Source organism: Schistocerca serialis, chromosome 10 (genome assembly GCF_023864345.2).
Source record: "Schistocerca serialis cubense isolate TAMUIC-IGC-003099 chromosome 10, iqSchSeri2.2, whole genome shotgun sequence".
NCBI classification, from domain to species: Eukaryota; Metazoa; Arthropoda; class Insecta; order Orthoptera; family Acrididae; genus Schistocerca; species Schistocerca serialis.
In genome coordinates, this window is record NC_064647.1 from 17,285,927 (window position 1) to 17,310,084 (window position 24,158).

Genomic DNA, 24,158 nt, shown 5'->3' on the forward strand with positions numbered 1-24,158 from the left:
GAGATGTCAGTCGAGGCGGAAGTACAGAGGCAAAGACGTTGTTGAAAGACAGGTGAGGTATGAGCGGCGGCAAATTGAAATTAGAAATTAGTGGAGATTGAGGCCTGGCGGATAGTGAGAAGAGAGGATATGCTGAAGGGCAAGTTCCCATCTCTGGAGTTCTGACAGGTTGGTGTTAGTGGGAAGTATCCAGATAACCCAGACGGTGTAACACTGTGCCAAGATGTGCTGGCCATGCACCAAGGCATGTTTAGCCACAGGGTGATCCTCATTACCAACAAACACTGTCTGCCTGTGTCCATTCATGCGAATGGACAGTTTGTTGCTGGTCATTCCCACATAGAAGGCTTCACAGTGTAGGCAGGTCAGTTGGTAAATCACGTGGGTGCTTTCACACGTGGCGCTGCCTTTGATCGTGTACACCTTCCGGATTACAGGACTGGAGTAGGTGGTGGTGGGAGGGTGCATGGGACAGGTTTTACACCGGGGGCGGTTACAAGGGTAGGAGCCAGAGGGTAGGGAAGGTGGTTTGGGGATTTCATAGTGATGAACTAAGAGGTTACGAAGGTTAGGTGGACGGCAGAAAGACACTCTTGGTGGAGTGGGGAGGATTTCATGAAGGATGGATCTCATTTCAGGGCAGGATTTGAGGAAGTCGTATCCCTGCTGGAGAGCCACATTCAGAGTCTGATACAGTCCCGGAAAGTATCCTGTCACAAGTGGGGCACTTTTGGGGTTCTTCTGTGGGAGGTTCTGGGTTTGAGGAGATGAGGAAGTGGCTCTGGTTATTTGCTTCTGTACCAGGTTGGGAGGGTAGTTACGGGATGCGAAGCTGTTTTCAGGTTGTTGGTGTAATGGTTCACGGATTCCGGACTGGAGCAGATTTGTTTGCCATGAAGACCTAGGCTGTAGGGAAGGGACCGCTTGATGTGGAATGGGTGGCAGCTGTCATAATGGAGGTACTGTTGCTTGTTGGTGGGTTTGATGTGGACAGACGTGTGAAGCTGGCCATTGGACAGGTGGAGGTCAACGTCAAGGAAAGTGGCATGGGATTTAGAGTAGGACCAGGTGAATCTGATGGAACCAAAGGAGTTGAGGTTAAAGAGGAAATTCTGGAGTTCTTCTTCACTGTGAGTCCAGATCATGAAAACGTCATCAATAAATCTGTACCAAACTTTGGGTTGGCAGGCCTGGGTAACCAAGAAGGCTTCCTCTAAGCGACCCATGAATAGGTTGGCGTACGAGGGGGCCATCCTGGTACCCATGGCTGTTCCCTTTAATTGTTGGTATGTCTGGCCTTCGAAAGTGAAGAAGTTGTGGGTCAGGATGAAGCTGGCTAAGGTAATGAGGAAAGAGGTTTTAGGTAGGGTGGCAGGTGATCGGCGTGAAAGGAAGTGCTCCATCGCAGCAAGGCTCTGGACATGCGGAATATTTGTGTATAAGGAAGTGGCATCAATGGTTACAAGAATGGTTTCCGGGGGTAACAGACTGGGTAGGGATTCCTGGCATTCGAGAAAGTGGTTGGTGTCTTTGATGAAGGATGGGAGACTGCATGTAATGGGTTGAAGGTGTTGATCTACGTAGGCAGAGATGCGTTCTGTGGGGGCTTGGTAACCAGCTACAATGGGACGGCCGGGATGATTGGGTTTGCGAATTTTAGGAAGAAGGTAGAAGGTAGGGGTGCGGGGTGTTGGTGGGGTCAGGTGGTTGATGGAGTCAGGTGAAAGGTTTTGTAGGGGGCCTAAGGTTCTGAGGATTCGTTGAAGCTCCGCCTGGACATCAGGAATGGGATTACCTTGGCAAACTTTGTAAGTAGTGTTGTCTGAAAGCTGACGTAGTCCCTCAGCCACATACTCCCGACGATCAAGAACCACAGTCGTGGAACCCTTGTCCGCCGGAAGAATGGCGATGGATCGGTCAGCCTTCAGATCACAGATAGCCTGGGCTTCAGCAGTGGTGATGTTGGGAGTAGGATTAAGGTTTTTTAAGAAGGATTGAGAGGCAAGGCTGGAAGTTAGAAATTCCTGGAAGGTTTGGAGAGGGTGATTTTGAGGAAGAGGAGGTGGGTCCCGCTGTGACAGAGGACGGAACTGTTCCAGGCAGGGTTCAATTTGGATAGTGTCTTGGGGAGTTGGATCATTAGGAGTAGGATTAGGATCATTTTTCTTCGTGGCAAAGTGATATTTCCAGCAGAGAGTACAGGTGTGGGACAGTAAATCTTTGACGAGGGCTGTTTGGTTGAATCTGGGAGTGGGGCTGAAGGTGAGGCCTTTGGATAGGACAGGGGTTTCAGATTGGGAGAGAGGTTTGGAGGAAAGGTTAACTATTGAATTGGGGTGTTGTGGTTCCAGATTGTGTTGATTGGAATTTTGAGGTTTTGGAGGGAGTGGAGCTGGAAGTGGGAGATTGAGTAGATGGGAGAGACTGGGTTTGTGTGCAATGAGAGGAAGTTGAGGTTTGCTGGAAAGGTTGTGAAGGATGAGTGAGTTGCCTTTCCGGAGGTGGGAAACCAGGAGATTGGATAGTTTTTTAAGGTGGAGGGTGGCATGCTGTTCCAATTTGCGGTTGGCCTGTAGGAGGATGCTCTGAACAGCCGGTGTGGATGTGGGAGAGGAAAGATTGAGGACTTTTATTAAGGATAGGAGTTGACGGGTGTGTTGATTGGCTGAGTGGGTGTGTAGCTGAAGGATTAGGTGGGTGAGGGCAATGGATTGTTCAGTTTGGAACTGGTATAGGGACTGATGGAAAGAAGGGTTGCAGCCAGAGATGGGAACTTTAAGTGTGAGGCCTTTGGGGGTGATGCCAAATGTCAGACAAGCCTGAGAAAATAAAATATGGGAGTGTAATCTGGCTAGGGCGAAGGCATGTTTGCGGAGGGAATGTAAGTAAAACTTAATGGGGTCGTTGCGGAGGTGTTGTGAGGGTGACATGGTATTAGAAGGTGGAAAGTGTAACATGTGGCTGAAATGAAAATGAAAATAAATCTCTGGCTGAGGGACTACGTCAGCTTTCAGACAACACTATATAAAATTAATAAAATAAAATAAAATAAAATATTAATTATTTTATCTGTATGATTGTCTCTCCTATGAGTCGTCAGGTTTTAATTATTCGGTATCAGACGCTTGACAATGGCTTTTTCGTAAAGGCAATGTTACTCGTAGTTGACCGTGAAATAAAACTGAAATAATCGGACTTCGTAATTAAATCGTTTCCAAAGACTGCTGCGGTAGGTGCAGACTCATAATCTAAATCTCAATATTACAATAATTTGCCAGCCATGCCAAAACGTCGTACAGAGGTGATTGTCTACTAAACAAAAAATTACACAGTTAGTTAAATCAGATATATTCAATGAATAAGCCTACAGTTCATAATCCTACTTACTTTTATAAATATAAATTCTTTTCAGAATCGAGTGCCTAGTATGGTTGCAACTCGCAGTAATTTTCTATAACATGAAATATGGCGGTGTGCCAGACAATAAACTAAAATACGTGCTTCTCGCACCACTTCTACCAGAGCTCTCCCTCTTCTTAATCAAACATACGAGTAACGTAATTGTGCTTTTGATTTATCAGCGACACAGCGCTGCAGTTGTGTGCCATAGGCTTTATTTATTTGTCACTGATTATTTATTTGTCACTGATTATTTATTTAATTAATATCTCGCGTTTCCGAGGAAACTCACGCTCGGCATGCAAATGTGCCTTTATATTGCCCCCTGAATTGCGAGGCGAAAGGACACACCTGCAGGCGAGCAATTCACCTAAAGGCACAAGAAAATCTAAGTTATGTACAACTATTTACATGACCTACATTATACACATTATATACAACTTTGAATGACGCGGGTGCGCCGTAAAAGTTCTTATGTTGGCAGATAGAGTGCGCGCATGCGCAGAAGCGTCTGTGTGACTGCCGTTATGTCGTACAGTTAGATCACGCGGCACAGTATTGCAGTTCATATTGTTCGTGTGCGCGCGTTTTTCAGTCGTTGCACAAAGAAAATATTCAACCAAGATTACATATGAAGACTACATTCTATGACAGGTAGCTTAGTTTTAAATTTACAGTATTTGTTAGAACACAATACAACTTAGATTGTTGAATGTTCTTAGTTACATAGTATTGTTTTGAAATACTTCAAAGAAAAATGTCCGTATTTTTCAGGTGCGTTGACCTATACACATCGTGTCGTTATTACAGTTCATATTCATCCGCTGCACAATAATTTTTTACAGGTTAGTATCGTCGTGGTAAAGTTTTTTGATCACAGTAACATTATTGTATAACAACGTGATTAATACATAAGCGTGTCCATTTCTCATTTCCATTATAGTCGTAGTGATGCAGTTGGTTGTGACTAAAAGCATTGCTTATTACAGATCAGACGTGACCCGTCGAATAATTGGTCCACGTGCAGTTCGTTTTTTACATTCCGTGGAAGCTTGGTTGCAGAACCTCGGACGGCACATAGCTGGCGTCGATCCTTGGACAGTCCAGGTAAGCGTGTCCGTCACATTTCGAGAACATTAAATTCCCTGAAGTTCCAACCAAAATTCTTCCACCCGTCGTGTTGTTTTCTGGACAGGCACTTTGTGTCCATTTAATCCAGTTAACATCTTGAAGTTGGGTACTGTAGTAATGTCACTAGACGATGCACGAATTATTCGCTTCACATTTTCAGTTTTTTTTGCTGAATATAGCTCACCTAAATGTTCGTAGTTATTAATCAAGGGAATCGTTCATCGCGTTTACATAGGTACGATGCATAATGAATGGCATTAACCGTTTCCTTCACATAGGTTTCTGCGTAGTTGCAGAGTTAGTAATGTTCGTTAATGTCCGTGAACAGAGGTTCACTATGCAATGTCTTTTTGGCACTCGTTTTGTTCAAATTTTTACATGATACATCAGTTAAAAAAAAAAAAAGTAATTATACATACACACGTCACATATTTTCTTAGCATAAACATAATACAGTTGCACATAAACATGTTTACATCATCTTTACATCGCTATTGGTTATTACATTGTGTCACATTTGATTACATGAATTGCAGATATTTACATCCTCTTTAGCGGTTTTGCTGGGATATTATCGATGTTTTTTGTGATGTCATCTGAAATTAAGATAGGTTAGACACAACATTCATTACATCAGTAGGCAAGACCAGGCGTTTTCACTACTCAATAAATATTCAAAATAGTAAGAGAGAGAAAATGTTCGATTCCTCGCGTTTTGTGCGTGTGTGTAGAGTGTCTGTGTGGCCTTGACTACTGATAGATGCTTTTCGTGTTGAGAGATGTGTGTCTAATCTATTTCTCAAAGTAAAAGATCGCTTCACAGATGACGTCTGTCAGTTCGTCAGGTGTCATACCAAGTCAGTGGTACCTTCTGTAACAAATGTTCCGTGAAAAATTAATATGTCATCCACTGCTACGTAATCATAAATTTTACTTTAATATTCAGTCTTCTCGGTGGAGCCGCGGCGTTGAAAGAAAAGTTCTTCTGTCTTCAACTGCGACTCTGGAACGCTGAAATGAAAATTTCTATACTACTTATTATCTGTGTTGTAGCAACAGAGTTTTTCGAGTTGCTTAGCAATATTTTGATGGGTATGTCTTTGACATTATTCAGCATGAAATGCTCTAAGATCTCGGTGTGCGTATAGCCCAATAATTTTGTTAGTTCTACGATGTTGTAACAGATACGCACCAGGGTGCGGTATGTTAACAATTATATAAGGTCCTTCATATAGCAAACGCCACTTAGCGTTGCGTCGTTTGAGTGCAACAGATTTATGATGAGTACGAAGTAGTACAAGCATTCCTACCTCGAATTTTTGTTTTCTTTTTATTATGTTTCTGTGATGTTTGTTTCGTATCTGTGCGTGATGTGTCAGCGTAGTCAATACTTCTTTTATTTTCTGTTCAGGTGTGATTTCCTTGTCTGACAACTTAGGTAATGGTTCTATCCACTGATCGTTCTGTTTGCAATTGAACATGATCTCGTTAGGTGTGTAATTTGTATCGTAAATATTTAAGTTATTGTGTACGTCTTCAAAAAGACTTAGGTAGGACACCCAATTAGTATGTTTTGATGAAATATAGGTCCTCATGAAACGATTTAATTCTCGGAAAAGTCTCTCAGTCGCGTTACATTGTGGACTAAACCTCGAAATAAATATACTTTTAATGTTATTGTCCTTCAAGAAATTTCTCCATTTGTACCCAGAGTAGTATGCTGCATTATCTGATAGAATTGCTTTAGGTTTTCCCACGTGCGTCAGGTATTCACTTGAGAATCTTCGTATTATAGCACTTGCAGTGGCGGATTTTAAAGCATAAAGTTTAACATGTTTAGAAAATATATCGTAAAAAGCTAAGACATATTTGACGCCTCCAGAGCTTGCTGGATGCGGTCCACTGATGTCAGTACACAGAATTTCCAGGGGTTTACTAGGTAAAATAGAATGTAAATCTGTTTTTGTGGATAAATTCTGAGGTTTTGATTTTTGACATATGACACATGTTTTCAGTTCCCTGTAAATTTTTCTTCTCATATTGCTAAAATAACAGTATGTACTGAGCTTCGCTAAACACTTTTTTTGTCCCATAATGACCCCATACTAAGTGTGTGTGCCAAATTAAATTACGTTCAGACTCTTTGGGAATGCATACACACCAGTTAGTAGCATTTGGATGTCGGCGGTAAAATAGCACATCATTGTGTAACTTGTAATACTTAGTCAAAGGATGATTGTGTTTTTCTACCAGTAATGTTATTATTTTATACCAGTGAGGATCAGATTTTTGTAATTCAGCCATGTTTCTGCACATATCAATATAATATTGGTGATACTGCTTGTCTTGCATTAAGAGAATCCTGTAGTCATTTATATTTTCTAAGTCACTGTTGGTATCATTCATACCTTGTGGAAGTCTAGACAAAGTGTCTGCAATGGTGTTGTCCTTACCTCTTATGTACTTAATTTCAAAAGAGTAGTTCTGAAGTGTAACTGCCCATCGTGATAGTCTAGGATGTACAAGTTTACAAGTTAACAAAAATGTCAGGGCCTGGTGATCGGTGTAAATTACTGTATGTTTTCCAAATAAATAATAATTGAATTTCTTGAATGCCCATACTATGGAAAGTGTTTCTAACTCAGTAGTGGAGTATGTACGCTCACATTCAGTTAGAGTGCGACTCGCAAACCCAATAATTCTTATCTGTTCCTCCTCTTTATTCTTTACAACTTGAAATAAGCAACAGCCCAAGCCAGTACGTGAAGCGTCACAAGTCATACAAAAATCTAAATTGAAATCTGGATGGCTCAATATGTTAGCATTCACTAAAGCATGTTTAATTGTATTAAAGTCATTCTGGCACTGTTCCGACCAGATCCGAACTTGATTCTTTCTGAGTAGATTTAGCAGATGTTTACTGTTCAAAAGTGGTTGTGGCAAAAAACGTCTGAAAAATGAACATAGCCCAAGGAATGATTTTAACTGCTTTTTAGTTCGAGGGCTAGGAAAGTTTCTGATAGCATCTAATTTACTGGGATCCGGACGTATGCCCTGTGAATTAATGATATGTCCTAAATACTTTATCTCACTGCAACCAAACTTTGATTTTCTAAGATTGGCTGTGACTCCAGCTTGTGCAAATTTTTCTAAAATTTTTTGAAGTGTGTCAATGTGTTCATTCCAGGATTGTGTAGCTATCAGTATATCATCTACATAGTGTGTGACTGTCTCAACTAAATCGTCGCCAAGCACGGTATCCAGGGCTGTAATGAATACCCCAGAGCTGACATTCAGTCCGAAGGGTAGAACACAAAACTGATAGGTTCGCCCCCCGAACATAAATGCAGTATATTTCCGAGAATCAGGAGTGATACCCACCTGCCAAAACGAATTAGCGAGATCTATTGTGGAAAAATATTTTGCATCTAGAAATTTCTGTAATTGCTCTTCTAAATTTTCAGGTTTTGTGTGAACCGGTAAAATTATTTCATTAATAGCTCGTGCGTCTAACACTAACCTAATGCTTCCATTTGATTTTTTGACAACAAGTAGAGGACTACAATAAGGTGAGGTGGATGGTTCAATGACCTTCCAGTCTAACATTTGTTTTAATTCTTGCCACACAGCAGGTCGTTGAGATAACGGTACGTTATATGTCTTATGGTAGAAGATCTTGTGAGGCTTAACTTCAATCTTGTACACATAATGTTGATAACACCTAATCGTTTGGTAAAAACTTGTAAATATTTGGATAACACTTCCTGTAGTTTTATACGTTCATGTACACTGAGAGCTGTAGCTTCACTTATCTTATGATCAAGCAATGTTTTCAAGTCCATTAGCTCTGCGTCACATGAGTGTGTTTGCATGTCTTGAATGTCTTTGTCAAGTACTAACTGAACTTTGTACCCTGTACAGTGTTTGTCATGCTTTAGAGTTCTCCTGTCCAAATCAATAATAATTACACTGCCTTTATCATTTAAAATACATTTACCTTTGGAGAAGTCTATAATGCAGTCCTTCTCGCTCATAATATCTATTCCTAATATGCAATTTGTCACAAGGTTTTGTACAACCAGGAATGGCCATTGTACGGTTCCATTACCTATTTTAACGTTTACAAAAACTTGCTTCGTAACCCTACATGACTTATTACCTAGTGCAGTAGTTATTTTACAGTTTTTGGCAGGAAACTCAGGCACAGGTTCCAATTCACACATCTTTTTATAGAAATTAAAAGACAAAACGCTCACAGCTGCACCTGTATCTAGGATAATAGTAGTTGGAATCCCACCTACTACACCAGTAGTAGATGCTAAAACAATTTCATTTGTGTTTAAACGACATTGTGTACTGTCTTGTAAAAGTTCATCTGATATATTGTTATTGTGGTTGTATCTTATAAATAAAACAGGTAGTTTTTGTTTAGAATTACTCGGCATATCATTATTCCGTTGTTCAAGTGTGATGTCAAATAACTGATTAACATTGAAGCCGCCCCCCAAGGATTCTTCAGCCACGACCTGGGGCAAAGTAGTGACTGTTTCTAGTTTGTTGGATTAGCATTTGTACTAGGTACTGACACAGATTGAGGTTGTGCATCAGGTGTCATTTCTATTATATTCACATTCGGATATTGCCTATTATGATCTCCAAACTTCTGCGGTTGTTGTTGCTGTTGCGCATTATAACTTACCTGTCGGTCGTAAAGTATGCTCCAATTTTGACCTGGTGGCTGCTGTGGTAAAGCAGAGTTTGAATGAAAGTACTGATCGCTACGAGTCCAACCTTGATGCTGTCTTGGCTCGTAGTTATTATTATTTCTATTTCTGTTTGTGTTTTTGTTATTACCTTTGTATCCGTTGTTACCGTTGTAGTTATTACCGCGGTGCCTTTTGTATGGATTGCCGCATGAAATGTTATTACTGTTGTAACTATTGTTTGTATTGGAATACGCGTGTTGATTTTGATTTCCGTACTGAGACGGCATGTGAGTTTGCTGTTTTTGTTGTACCGCGTATCCAACTGTGGGCGCGCCAGAATTGTGTTGGCGAGCCTGCATGTTTTGCATACCACTAGTGTAAACATTGTGGCTGCTGTTTTGCCGCGCGAAGCGCTGATCTTCAAGTAACATGTCAACCGAATCTAAAGCTGTTAAAAAATAATCTGAATCGTCATCCGGGATATGTAGGAGTTTTTCTTTAATGTTGAAAGGCAATTTGGCCTTCAACGCACGGAGTATATCTCGCGTTGCGACTGGTTCGTCTAAAAAGTGTCCCATGTTCAAGTATTTTTCAAAATATCTGCGTAAGTTACCATTTTTACTGTTAAAAGTTTCAGGTTCTAAAATTTGTCTTCTGAGTCGCTCCTGAACGGATTGCGACCAGAATTTGCTCAGAAAAGCACGCTCAAACTCACTGTACGTGGTACATACGTCAGCTTGACTGTATGCCCAGACAGCTGCATCGCCTTGGATGTAACCGACAATATATGAAATCTTTTTCCGGTCACTCCAAGTGCGTGGAAATGCGTTACTAAAAGATTTGAGAAAAATCACCGGATGAATGGTTCGTTTTTCTGGGATAAAAATCTGAAATTGCCTGTGTTTCATTAAGCTTTCGTCTTCCTTTGCATTATGATATGGATTTGTCCCACTGTAATTACTGCTATGTCCAGCTGGCGAGTAATTACGATAATGTTGCTGTGGTTTACCATAATAATAGCTTGTGTTTGTGTTTGCACATCGTGGTATGTGTTGTAGTCGTGGTGTGTTTTGTTCTTGTGTGTTTGTCGTGTGCGGTATGTGTGTGTCATACTCGAATGTATATTGGTTCCTGGACTGTGCATTTTGACTGATATTTTCGTTACATTCAGACTGTGGTCGATCGGTGAATTGTCTCATGGGTGCAGTGACGGATTGTACTGCGTCACTGATCAGCTGTTTGTTATTAGTAATGTATTGCGCTACGGAGTCGTGCACAATTGTTGGTAAATTTTCACGCAAGCATCAAGTCTTTGTTGACTACCCAATCATGAAATTCTTTATTAATATTTTGAAAATGAGCTGTGGCATCAGATTGTAAGATGTCAGTCAGGTGTTGTTCAACATTGTCAAATTTATTCTGTACGTCAGTAATTCGTTTTTCAAGGTTGTCATGTACTGAAGGATATGTTTGAATTTGTTCAGTAAGAACTTCACACGTGACATTAAGGTTTTTTACTTGTGTCTGTAAAAGTGCTACGTCAGTTGTCTTTTCTTGTCTCGTATTAAGCTGGGAAAATTTAGCGCTGAGTTCAGTCATCTGTTTGGTCAGTGTGGCGTCTATAAGTTCCACACGCTTACATAAAGTGTCATTACCTGTCTTGAGTGCTATGAGATCAGATTTGATTCCGTCATTTTGTGTCTTTAACTGTTCATTTTGCGTCTGTAAGGTTGCCATGTTTTCGGCGTTTTGCTTCATTAGCATTTGTAACATGTCGGCAATGTTTACCGTTTGCAAGGTCTCTGCCCCCGTCGCGTCATTAGACGTGACGTCATGCATTAACATGGGCTCTGATTGAGACTTTGAAATTTTTGTGGTGGAAGGCCTATTGTCAAAATTTTCGTCAACACTTGCGTCAATGTTTGATGAATCGTCACTACCGGTTGCTGTCGTAAAGTCATTTTCTAACATTTGTCTCTCGTCCGAGTCGGATTGCGTCTGAATAGTACGTCTTTGCTGTTCCATTTTTGCGTATTGTTTTCTAGTTATTACCATGCCACACGTGATATATGTTTCAAGAAAATATTTGACACTGATTTTAAAATAAAATGCAGTTGAGCATGAATCGGTCGTAGCAACAATGGCTGTCTGTTAATTTAAAAATATAAACTGAATTTGAGATTATTGGTAATGGCTGCTGGCCATGTTACATGATATCGTACAGAAGTCGGCCATATTGTACACTCGTGTATTGGTATTGTTGCATACGTTATTGTTTAAGGAAAAATACTGAGAATGGAATTTATCACTGAAGCTGTTATGCGGAAAAGAAACACTACAGAATCTACTGAAAAGCTAATACACTGAATTATACGTCTGGTCAAGCCTGCTAATGCAAAGATGCTGCGTCTTACCTTATTTTGCTGGAAGCTTCCTTGCGTCTTCCCGCAAAATTTTATAATTGGCAAATATCTTCTGATTTTTGTTATTTCTCATATAGTCAAGTCCAGGTCCAGAAAGTTGATTTTTCACATGAAACATAGAGAACAATGTAACAAATGACAAAATAACAAGTCCGACACGCAGTCGCCAATATAAAATTAATAAAATAAATTAAATTAAATAAAATATTAATTATTTTATCTGTATGATTGTCTCTCCTATGAGTCGTCAGGTTTTAATTATTCGGTATCAGACGCTTGACAATGGCTTTTTCGTAAAGGCAATGTTACTCGTAGTTGACCGTGAAATAAAACTGAAATAATCGGACTTCGTAATTAAATCGTTTCCAAAGACTGCTGCGGTAGGTGCGGACTCATAATCTAAAACTCAATATTACAATACTTTGCCAGCCATGCCAAAACGTCGTACAGAGGTGATTGTCTACTAAACAAAAAATTACACAGTTAGTTAAATCAGATATATTCAATGAATAAGCCTACAGTTCATAATCCTACTTACTTTTATAAATATAAATTCTTTTCAGAATCGAGTGCCTAGTATGGTTGCAACTCGCAGTAATTTTCTATAACATGAAATATGGCGGTGTGCCAGACAATAAACTAAAATACGTGCTTCTCGCACCACTTCTACCAGAGCTCTCCCTCTTCTTAATCAAACATACGAGTAACGTAATTGTGCTTTTGTTTTATCAGCGACACAGCGCTGCAGTTGTGTGCCATAGGCTTTATTTATTTGTCAGTGATTATTTATTTAATTAATATCTCGCGTTTCCAAGGAAACTCACGCTCGGCATGCAAATGTGCCTTTATAACTACTTACAAAGTTTGCCAAGGTAATCCCATTCCTGATGTCCAGGCGGAGCTTCAACGAATCCTCAGAACCTTAGGCCCCCTACAAAACCTTTCACCTGACTCCATCAACCACCTGACCCCACCAACACCCCGCACCCCTACCTTCTACCTTCTTCCTAAAATTCACAAACCCAATCATCCCGGCCGTCCCATTGTAGCTGGTTACCAAGCCCCCACAGAACGCATCTCTGCCTATGCAGATCAACACCTTCAACCCATTACATGCAGTCTCCCATCCTTCATCAAAGACACCAACCACTTTCTCGAATGCCTGGAATCCCTACCCAGTCTGTTACCCCCGGAAACCACTCTTGTAACCATTGATGCCACTTCCTTATACACAAATATTCCGCATGTCCAGAGCCTTGCTGCGATGGAGCACTTCCTTTCACGCCGATCACCTGCCACCCTACCTAAAACCTCTTTCCTCATTACCTTAGCCAGCTTCATCCTGACCCACAACTTCTTCACTTTCGAAGGCCAGACATACCAACAATTAAAGGGAACAGCCATGGGTACCAGGATGGCCCCCTCGTACGCCAACCTATTCATGGGTCGCTTAGAGGAAGCCTTCTTGGTTACCCAGGCCTGCCAACCCAAAGTTTGGTACAGATTTATTGATGACGTTTTCATGATCTGGACTCACAGTGAAGAAGAACTCCAGAATTTCCTCTTTAACCTCAACTCCTTTGGTTCCATCAGATTCACCTGGTCCTACTCTAAATCCCATGCCACTTTCCTTGACGTTGACCTCCACCTGTCCAATGGCCAGCTTCACACGTCTGTCCACATCAAACCCACCAACAAGCAACAGTACCTCCATTATGACAGCTGCCACCCATTCCACATCAAGCGGTCCCTTCCCTACAGCCTAGGTCTTCATGGCAAACAAATCTGCTCCAGTCCGGAATCCGTGAACCATTACACCAACAACCTGAAAACAGCTTCGCATCCCGTAACTACCCTCCCAACCTGGTACAGAAGCAAATAACCAGAGCCACTTCCTCATCTCCTCAAACCCAGAACCTCCCACAGAAGAACCCCAAAAGTGCCCCACTTGTGACAGGATACTTTCCGGGACTGTATCAGACTCTGAATGTGGCTCTCCAGCAGGGATACGACTTCTTCAAATCCTGCCCTGAAATGAGATCCATCCTTCATGAAATCCTCCCCACTCCACCAAGAGTGTCTTTCTGCTGTCCACCTAACCTTCGTAACCTCTTAGTTCATCCCTATGAAATCCCCAAACCACCTTCCCTACCCTCTGGCTCCTATCCTTGTAACCGCCCCCGGTGTAAAACCTGTCCCATGCACCCTCCCACCACCACCTACTCCAGTCCTGTAATCCGGAAGGTGTACACGATCAAAGGCAGCGCCACGTGTGAGAGCACCCACGTGATTTACTAACTGACCTGCCTACACTGTGAAGCCTTCTATGTGGGAATGACCAGCAACAAACTGTCCATTCGCATGAATGGACACAGGCAGACAGTGTTTGCTGGTAATGAGGATCACCCTGTGGCTAAACATGCCTTGGTGCACGGCCAGCACATCTTGGCACAGTGTTACACCGTCCGGGTTATCTGGATACTTCCCACTAACACCAACCTGTCAGAACTCCGGAGATGGAAACTTGCCCTTCAGCATATCCTCTCTTCTCACTATCCGCCAGTCCTCAATCTCCGCTAATCTCTAATTTCAATTTGCCGCTGCTCATACCTGACCTGTCTTTCAACAACATCTTTGCCTCTGTACTTCCGCCTCGACTGACATCTCTGCCCAAACTCTTTGCCTTTACAAATGTCTGCTTGTGTCTGTGTATATGCGGATGGATATGTGTGTGTGTGCGAGTGTATACCTGTCCTTTTTTCCCCCTAAGGTAAATCTTTCCGCTCCTGGGATTATAATGACTCCTTACCCTCTCCCTTAAAACCCACATCCTTTCGTCTTTCCCTCTCCTTCCCTCTTTCCTGACGAAGCAACCGTTTGTTGCAAAAGCTTGAATTTAGTGTGTATGTTTGTGTTTGTTTGTGTGTCTATCGACCTGCCAGTGCTTTTGTTTGGTAAGTCACATCTTCTTTGTTTTTAGATATATTTTTCCCACGTGGAATGATGAGACTTACCAAACAAAAGCACTGACACGCAAAAAAACAAACACACACACAAAATTCAAGCTTTCGCAACAAACTGTTGCCTCATCAGGAAAGAGGGATGGAGAGGGAAAGAAAAATATATCTAAAAACAAAGATGTGTGACTTACCGAACGAAAGCGCTGGCAGTTCGATAGGCACCTATATATATATAAACAAAGATGATGTGACTTACCAAACGAAGCGCTGGCATGTCGATACACACACAAACATAAACACAAAATTCTAGCTTTCGCAACCAACGGTTGCCTCGTCAGGAAAGAGGGAAGGAGAGGGAAAGACGAAAGGATTTGGGTTTTAAGGGAGAGGATAAGGAGTCATTCCAATCCTGGGAGCGGAAAGACTATTTTGTACCCAACAGAAGGCCTAGTACCCAGTGCCCTGACACTCACCACGATGTCTGATGTATACCCACGCAATCTGTCCCTCACAGGTATACTTTCGATGCAAATTAATGTGGTGGTAATAGTAATGATGTCGTATTTCAGTGGCAAGTGATGTAAAGGTGACAGTCGAACACAGAAATGTTACAAATGCAGAATAAGAACCCTTAATTTGGAATTGGAATATAGTGTATGCCGTTTGTGTGGTCTCCTCAAATGTGACAGAAGACGAATAATTTTCACGAGCCCCATTTCTGTTGTTACACAGGCACGTCATACAGTTGCTGCCGGTATATGCCGACAGCTTGGAATGTCTGGAACTTTATGAGTACGACATAGTCCGCAACTCGGCCAGAAAGGCGTTCACTACCGTCGGAAGCTTGAAGCACTTGCGGGAACTCAGGATGTCCGTCCCCGATCGAATACCGCCCGGAACAGCTGCTCTGGCTTTTACGTAAGTGACCCATCAAGTAGGTAACTGCTGTATTTACCTGATTATAAGATGAGGTTTTTTTTTCCAAATTTGCCATTCAGAAAATATGAGATCGAGTAATATTGGCAGATTAAACTGTTGCTGTTGAGATTAACATTTTAACATTGTTTAATAGAGTATATAGAGGGTATCCTACATTTACAGATGAAGCTTTGCTAGCTGAGGTCACGTGCAGGTTTATTTTGAAGAATTCAGAAGGGCAGTGCCGGGCAAATGATATTTGCATCGAAAGAGTCTCGAGGTTTCCCGATAGAAACATTAATACTAATTTTTAAGTAAACATAACATTCAAAAGCGGAAATGTTGTCCTTCAAAAAACATTACTCGATTCTGACCCCAGATCAATATTTTATTTGATTATGAGAGACTGGAAGGATTTATCAAGTGCATTGCAAGTGAGAAATTCAGTTGCTGTTCGTGTATTAGAACAATGGGTGAAACATTACCAACTTTTAATCAGCTTTAGAACATGGTGACATTCAGATGAGAAGAGAGGAAAATTAATCCAGAATTAGATTTCTAATTAACAAAATAAATCGTATTAGGTTGACTGTAAATTATAGTGGCGAGACTCATCAGGAGATAGTAATGACAGACGTCAGTAGATCGTGGGGTAAGCAATAGTTAAAGAATTGGACCGAATCATGATTGTGAACTTTATTTATGTGTCGGTTGTGGTTGTCATTGTTGTTACATCTGACTTGCACTCTGAAGATATTGTAGTACACGTTCCACAGTCTCGAGCAGCACTATACGAGGCTCGGTGGGGGAATAGCTTGGCAGGGAACTAGGATGAGTGTGGGGAGGGGAATAGAACAGAAGAGAATCTTTTGTGGTGTCACCACCAGACACCACACTTGCTAGGTGGTAGCCTTTAAATCGGCTGCGGTCCGATAGTCGGACCTGCTTCAGCTACGTCATTTGCTATGACCTAGCAAGGTGCCATATTCAGTTACTATAATCTGAACAGATAATATTGTGAATCATGTACCGTCAAGAGCAATGTTCATCATTAATGGACCCCCCAGGGGATCCACAACTCTTTTGCGGATACGTGTGTAGCGAGCACGGGACCCCGAGCTAATGTGGCCTTCCTTCTTTTCCGGGCTGCATATCCCCCCTTTCCATATCCTTCCCCATCCCCCATCTTCGCCCCCCCCCCCTCACCTCTGGCTCTTTCCTTCCCTTTCTCCCCCTCTGGGAGTATGGTTTGTGCCTACGTCCGGAGACGGACGCTTGTAAATGTACCGCACTCTTCGCCTTCCTTGCTTGTTTGTCTTCATCTTTCTTCGTCCTTCTCTTTCCCTTACCTCTTCTCTTTACCTCTTCTCTTTACCCTTTTCTCCGCTGCGGCATTTGAGACCTCTCTTCTTTCCTTTCCCTGTCTTTCTTCCTCCCTGTGCGTGTCTGAAGGCCGACCCACGCACTTCCATGTGTAGCCGGTGACGGGGTAACGCGTAATTCCCCGCCCCGGGTAGACAGGTAGGACACGTACGTACCCCCTGGTAACGGCCAGGCCCAGGGAGGGGTGATTACCCGAGCTGATACCTTCCGAAAGTGCCGATTGGTCCCTCCGTCCGCTTGTCGGGAGGTGTGACCTGAGGTGTGAACAATCACCTAAGGCGGGTGTGCCCTCGGTGAGGGCCCCCACAAGGAAGGAGCGCGCCATCGGAGACGCCGGTAATCATGGGGGATTCTTCCGCAATGGTTTCCTCACCTTCCACTATGTCTGCTCACAAACGTAAGTTCACTGAGTCTCAGCCACAGACGGTTCTTCCATCGTTGCCACAGTTCCTTGTTGTTTCTCGGTCTGACGAAGGTCACGACTTTTCCACGGTCAACCCTTTCATTATTCAGAAAGGTGTCGACGCAATTGCGGGTCCTGTAAAGTCTTGTTCCAGATTACGAAATGGCACCCTGTTGTTGGAAACACACAGTGCCCCCCAGGCTCAAAAATTGCTGCGTACTTCTCTGCTCCACACCTTCCCTGTCTGGGTGGAACCGCACCGTACCTTAAATTCCTCGCGTGGAGTCGTTTATACACGCTCCCTCGATGGATTGTCCGACGAAGAAATTCAGCACTACCTGTCTGACCAGGGCGTCACAGCTGTTCATCGGGTTATGAAAAGGGTTGACTCGAACATCATTCCAACCCGCACTGTCTTCTTGACATTTGACAAAGTTCAACTCCCATCAAAAATCAAAGCAGGCTATGAGATAATTTCCATTCGCCCTTATGTCCCAAACCCTACGCGTTGCTATCAATGTCAGCGGTTCAATCACACCAGCCAGTCCTGTTCCAATCCGGCCAAATGTGTTACGTGTGACAAGGATGCCCATGAGGGTGCTTGTCCACCTCCATCCCCTCGCTGCATCAACTGTATGGGTGACCACGCTGCTTCCTCTCGAGATTGCCCCGTTTTTAAGGACGAAAAACTCATCCAGGAAATAAGAGTGAAGGAAAAGGTGTCGACCTTTGCTGCTCAAAAGTTACTCGCCAGTCGACAGCCCACTGTGCCTCAGAAAGGAAAATACAGCACTGTCCTTGCTTCTCCTCGGCCAACAAAGGAGGCGGCCACGCAGACTTGCGACCTCACCTTTAGTACCACGGTCGTCAGATCGGCCAGCGCAAAGATCGCCCGTTCAACCTCACCACTTTCGCCTGCCCACTCAATGGCTCACCCTTCGTCGGGTTCTGCTAAATCTCGAGCCCAAAAGTCGGACGCCAAGTCTTCGAAAAAAGAGCATTCTCATGAAGAGTTTTTACGTACCGCAACTTCACAACCATCGGTTCCTCCTTCATCTAAACATCATATTTCCAAGAAGGCTATGAAGAAACACAGTTCCTCTCCTTCTCCGCCAAGGCGTGTCCCATCTACAGCACCACCTGGCGGAAATCGCCCTCGGCCGTCTTCTGTGTCGCCGAGGCGCACTGCTGGTGGCCGGTCAACTGGCCGATCCTTGGTGGCTGGAGCTGCTCCTGACCAACCTATGGATCAGGATCTTCTGCCTTCGACTGAATGCCATTCCATGCTGTCGGTCGCAAGCTCTGAGCAGTCGTTGAGTTGACAGCACCCTTGGTCACGTTCCTCCATTTTCTGTTCACCCTATGTCCATTATCCACTGGAATATCCGCGGCATTCGAGCCAATCGGGATGAATTGTCGATCCTCTTACGATCCTACTCGCCGGTCATCTTCTGTCTTCAGGAAACAAAGCTGCGTCCCCATGACCGCTTTGTTCTCCCTCATTTTCAGTCCGTTCGATATGACCTCCCCTCTGTTGAAGGCACTCCAGCCCATGGAGGACTCATGATTCTTCTCCACGATACTCTCCATTATCACCAAATCCCCTTAAACAGTTCCTTCCAAGCTGTCGCCGTCCGTCTTTCCCTTTCTGGATACACGTTCTCTCTTTGTACGGTATACATTCCATCGTCCACACCAATGGCACGAGCTGATCTCCTTAATCTTCTTGGTCAGCTTCCACCCCCCTATTTGCTGGTTGGGGACTTCAATGCCCACCACCCGCTTTGGGGATCTCCACATCCTTGTCCACGTGGCTCACTATTGCTAGACGTCTTCCACCAAGCGGATCTAGTCTGCCTCAACACTGGGGTCCCCACATTTTTGTCTGCCTCCACGACAAATTTATCTCATTTGGACCTTGCGGTCGGTACTGTTCCGCTAGCTCGGTGCTTCGAATGGTTCGCCCTTGATGATACACACTCGAGTGACCACTTTCCATGTGTTCTTAGACTGCAGCCTCAACTGCCATATATGCGCTCGCGACGCTGGAAGTTTGCCCAAGCCGATTGGACACTCTTTTCGTCTCTAGCGACATTCGATGACCGTCGCTTTCCCAGCGTCGACGATGAGGTCACACATATTACCGACGTTATTCTCACAGCTGCGGAACGTTCAATACCACGCACCTCCGAATTGCCCCGGCGCCCCCCAGTTCCTTGGTGGAACGAGGCATGCCGTGACGCAATACGTGAGCGGCGACGTGCTCTTCGCATTTTCCGTCACCATCCAACTTTGGCAAACTGTATCCGATATAAGCAGCTCCGTGCGCGATGCCGTCGCGTCATCCGCGATAGCAAGAAGGCAAGCTGGAAATTCTTTATTAGCTCATTTAACATCTTCACTCCCTCCTCGGAAGTTTGGAGTCGGCTTCGACGGTTCTCACGCGCGCCTAGTTCCTCCCTGGTCTCTGGGCTCACTGTCGCGCATGATACCTTAGTGGACCCCGTCGCAATTCCTGACTCATTGGGTCTGCACTTTGCTGAGATTTCGAGCTCTTCAAATTACCCGCCAGCGTTTCTCCCGAAGAAACGTGCAGCGGAAGTGCGACATCTTGCTTTCTCCTCTCAAAATCGCGAAAGCTACAATACTGTTTTCTCCATGCGGGAACTCCAACATGCCGTCTCTTCTTCTCGCTCCTCCGCCCCAGGACCGGATGGTATCCATGTCCAAATGTTGCTGCATTTATCAACCCATAGCCTGCGTTACCTCCTTCGCCTTTACAATCGAATTTGGACCGACAGTACCTTTCCCAGGCGATGGCGGGAAGCTATTGTCGTTCCCGTTCCGAAACCTGGATAGGACAAACATCTCCCCTCTAGCTATCGCCCCATTTCTCTCACGAGTAGTGTCTGTAAGGTTTTAGAGCGTATGGTGAATTACCGTTTAGCTTGGTGGCTGGAATCCCGCAGTCTTTTAACACCTGCCCAACGCGGATTCCGAAAGCATCGTTCTGCAGTTGACCATCTTGTTGCTCTCTCCACTTACATCATGAACAATTTTCTCCGGAAACGCCAAACGGTAGCAATATTTTTTGATCTGGAGAGAGCATATGATACCTGTTGGAGGACAGGCATCCTCCGCACACTGTTCTCTTGGGGCTTTCGAGGCCGGCTGCCCCTTTTTCTTCGCGAATTTATGGCAGAGCGCACATTTAGGGTGCGGGTGAACAGTACTCTCTCCCGTACTTTCTCCCAAGAAAAGGGGGTACCCCAGGGCTCCGTGCTGAGTGTTGTACTGTTTGCCATCGCCATTAATCCAATTATGGATTGTCTCCTTGCTGATGTCTCGGGCTCCCTCTTTGTGGACGATTTTGCGATCTTCTACAGCTCTCAACGGACCAGCCTGCTTGAAAGACGTCTTCAAGGATGTCTCGATCGCCTCCACTCGTGGAGCATCGAAACCGGCTTCCGTTTCTCACCCAGTAAGACCGTTTGTGTTAATTTTTGGCGACGTAAGGAGTTTCTTCCGCCCTCCTTACATCTAGGTCCTGTCAACCTTCCGTTTTCCGACGTCGCTAAATTCTTGGGTCTTATGTTTGACAGAAAACTGTGCTGGGCCTCCCACGTTTCCTATCTTTCGGCTCGCTGTCTGCGTTCCCTTAACACCCTCCGTGTCCTGAATGGTACCTCCTGGGGAGCGGACCGAGTGGTCCTTCTCCGTCTCTATCACGCCTTAGTGCGCTCGAAATTGGACTATGGAAGCATAGTCTACTCCTCTGCTCGGCCGTCTATTCTTCGGCGTCTCGACTCTATCCACCACTGTGGATTACGTTTAGTGTCTGGAGCTTTTTACACCAGCCGTGTGGAAAGCCTTTATGCTGAGACTGCTGAACCTCCGCTGTCCAATCGGCGGGCAGTCCTTCTGAGTCGTTATGCTAGCCATCTGTCTTCCATGCCTGCTAATCCAGCCCATGACCTTTTTTTCGACACCTCCTTTGATGTCGGGTATGCAGGCCACTCCTCCTCCCTACTACCCCCAGGAGTCCGCTTCCATCAACTGCTCCATTCTCTCTCCTTCCGCTTTCCTAAAACCTTCTTGACAACTTGGGGTACAGCACCGCCCTGGCTCCGTCCCCGGATCGACTTGCTCAGAGACCTATGTCAATTTCCCAAGGATGGTACCCCTACACTTGTTTACCGTCGGGCATTCGCTGCTCTATGTGCACAAATGACGGAAGCCACATTTATTTACACCGATGGCTCGAAAACATCGTTAGGTGTAGGGAGTGCCTATATTGTTGGCGACGCCCCAAATCACTTTCGGCTTCCCGACCAGTGTTCGGTTTATACTGCGGAGCTTTACGCTGTTCTCCAGGCTGTCCACTACATCCGCCACCATCAGCGGATACAGTACGTAATCTGCTCAGATTCTCTCAGCTCTCTCCTAAGTCTCCAAGCTCTTTACCCTGTGCACCCTCTGGTCCACCGGATTCAGGACTGTCTGCGCTTGCTCCACCTGGGGGGCGTCTCAGTGGCGTTCCTCTGGCTCCCGGGACACGCTGGTATCTGTGGGAATGAGGCGGCCGATATAGCGGCCAAGGCTGCAGTCTCTCTTCCTCGGCCAGCTATTCAGTCTCTTCCGTTTACCGATCTACGGAGCGGTTTATGTCGCCAAGTTGCTCATTTATGGCATGCGCATTGGTCAACACTTCCCCACAATAAATTGCGGGAAGTGAAAGCCTTTCCTTGCGCTTGGACCTCTTCCTCCCGAACGCGTCGTCGGGAGGAGGTAATTTTAGCTAGACTCCGGATAGGGCACTGTCTTTTTAGCCATCGACATCTTTTAAGCGGTGATCCTCCCCCACTCTGTCCCCACTGCTCTCAGCTGTGGACGGTCAGACACCTTTTAATTGAATGCCCCTATTTTAATCCGTTACGCTCCCGTCTACAGCTATCGCCTGATCTATCGTTGATTTTAGCAGATGACACGCGATCAGCTGACCGCTTTCTACAGTTTATTAGTGACAGTGCAATGATGTCAGTCATTTGATTTTTTTTTTTGGGGACAACCAACCCCTTTCTATAGTGGATTTTTAAAGCATTCCTTCTGCCTTTAGTTTCTCAAATTTTATGACTTTGTTCCCCTTGCTGCTGATTTTAAATTTCGTTTTTTTCCTGTTTCCTACGTCACGGGATGGGCGCTAATGACCATAGAAGTTTTGCGCCCTAAAACCAAAAAAAAAAAAAAAAAAAAAAAAAAAAAAAAAAAAAAAAAAAAAAAAAAAAAAAAATATCGTTAATGGATTAAAGTTAAGTATCAAACTAATTATGTCCGCTTTCTGAATTCTAATTCCTTGTCATGTTCCAGATCTCACGTCAATATAGTTCTTCCCTCCTTACGCCAGCCTGCGTGAGCTAAAATGCGTGCCTTTTGGCCTCCTCTCGTAACACGGTGTTGACTCTTCAGCCAACACAACATCTTTATTGTCACATGACATGTTATATACAGTCGTTTGATTGAAATATTGGTCACTCATCAATGAATATATCTGTGCCTACCTAAGGATACCTAAAACAAGATACATTAAAATAACGCATATGGAAGTATTTTTCATGTTTGTTTCTGTAGTTTATAAATATGGACATACCTCAAGGACCACATATTTCCATAAATGTAATATATGTGTTTACATCTACATATTTAGATACATAGTTCTCATTATAGTTTACAAGTATCGACACATTTAAAAAGAACATATACCTCCAGTAAAAGGGAACATAAGCATACACATAGAACGTAATGTAGAAAAAACAGGAAAACAAAACAGATATATTATCTCCTACTTGTCTCTGTTTATAAAATCATCCACACTGTAGTAGCAGTTGGCTTTTTAAATATTTTCAATGTTTGCACAGGTAGATTCTAGCTTACAGTCCTTCATCTTTGAATGGATTTTATTTGCTAAGCTTCAAAGCCATGTAATATGCAGTATTTTCAGATAATGGTAGTCTATGGCAATGTAACATGTAATCTTGTTTGTGTTTTGTTGGATAAGTATGTGCAAATGAATTTCCCTCAAAAAGATGTGGGTTTCTTAACTCAGAGAAGTGTTTCATATATAAACATGGAAGGAATGGTCAGAAAGTCAAGGCTTGCAAATAAAGGTTTGTTCCAGTCATAGCTCTGATAATTTTTTTTCTGTAGCTTGAACACTCTTAGGTGGCTTCCTTTTCAACTCCCCAAAAAATTATGCCATACCTTACAACTGATATAAAATATGTATGATACACAATTTTCCTAACAGCTAAGTCAGTTACTTTATTCAGAACCCTCATTGCATAAACAAAACTATTTAACTGCTTCAGTAAGCAATCCACATGATCAGTCTGTTTTGTTTTCTGTGCTAATTCTTCAGTGTTTTTACAGCAGACTACTGCTGTTGAGTCATCTGCATACAGAATCGTATCTGAAGTTACCTTACCTGGTGTGTCATTTATATAGTAATGGGCCTTGTATGGACCCCTGGGGTACACCTGCATGTATTTCCTTCCAACTAGAGCAAGCTTTCTTGCCCTTATGTTGTATAACTACCCTCTGTTTCCTATTTTTGAGATATGACTTGAACTAATTTAAAGATTTTTCATGGACACCATAAGAAGCTAATTTGAGGGGCAGCTGCGTATGGTTCACCATAGCAAATGCCTTACTGAGGTCACATAAGATACCTGATATGCCAACCGTGGTAATCTGTACCACATACTCTGTCTCTTTTTGTACATCTTCCATGTTTAAACTGCAGTTTGCCTGAATGCACATGTATTCAGAACTGAATTGA

At 43.6% G+C, this 24,158-nt stretch overlaps 1 protein-coding gene across 16 annotated transcripts in view; it reads left to right on the plus strand.

Annotated features, from left to right (window-relative positions):
- The window catches only part of LOC126424950 (uncharacterized), a 311,907-nt gene that overhangs the window by 80,914 nt on the left and 206,835 nt on the right, over window positions 1-24,158 (plus strand). For 7 of the 16 annotated variants that reach the window (XM_050087820.1, XM_050087810.1, XM_050087812.1 and 4 more), the window contains exon 5: window positions 15,352-15,537. The exons of the other annotated variants lie outside the window; for them this stretch is intronic. In XM_050087820.1, coding sequence (XP_049943777.1) covers window positions 15,352-15,537 — 186 coding nt within the window. The remainder of the gene's footprint in view (window positions 1-15,351; window positions 15,538-24,158) is intronic. 16 annotated transcript variants of the gene reach the window in all.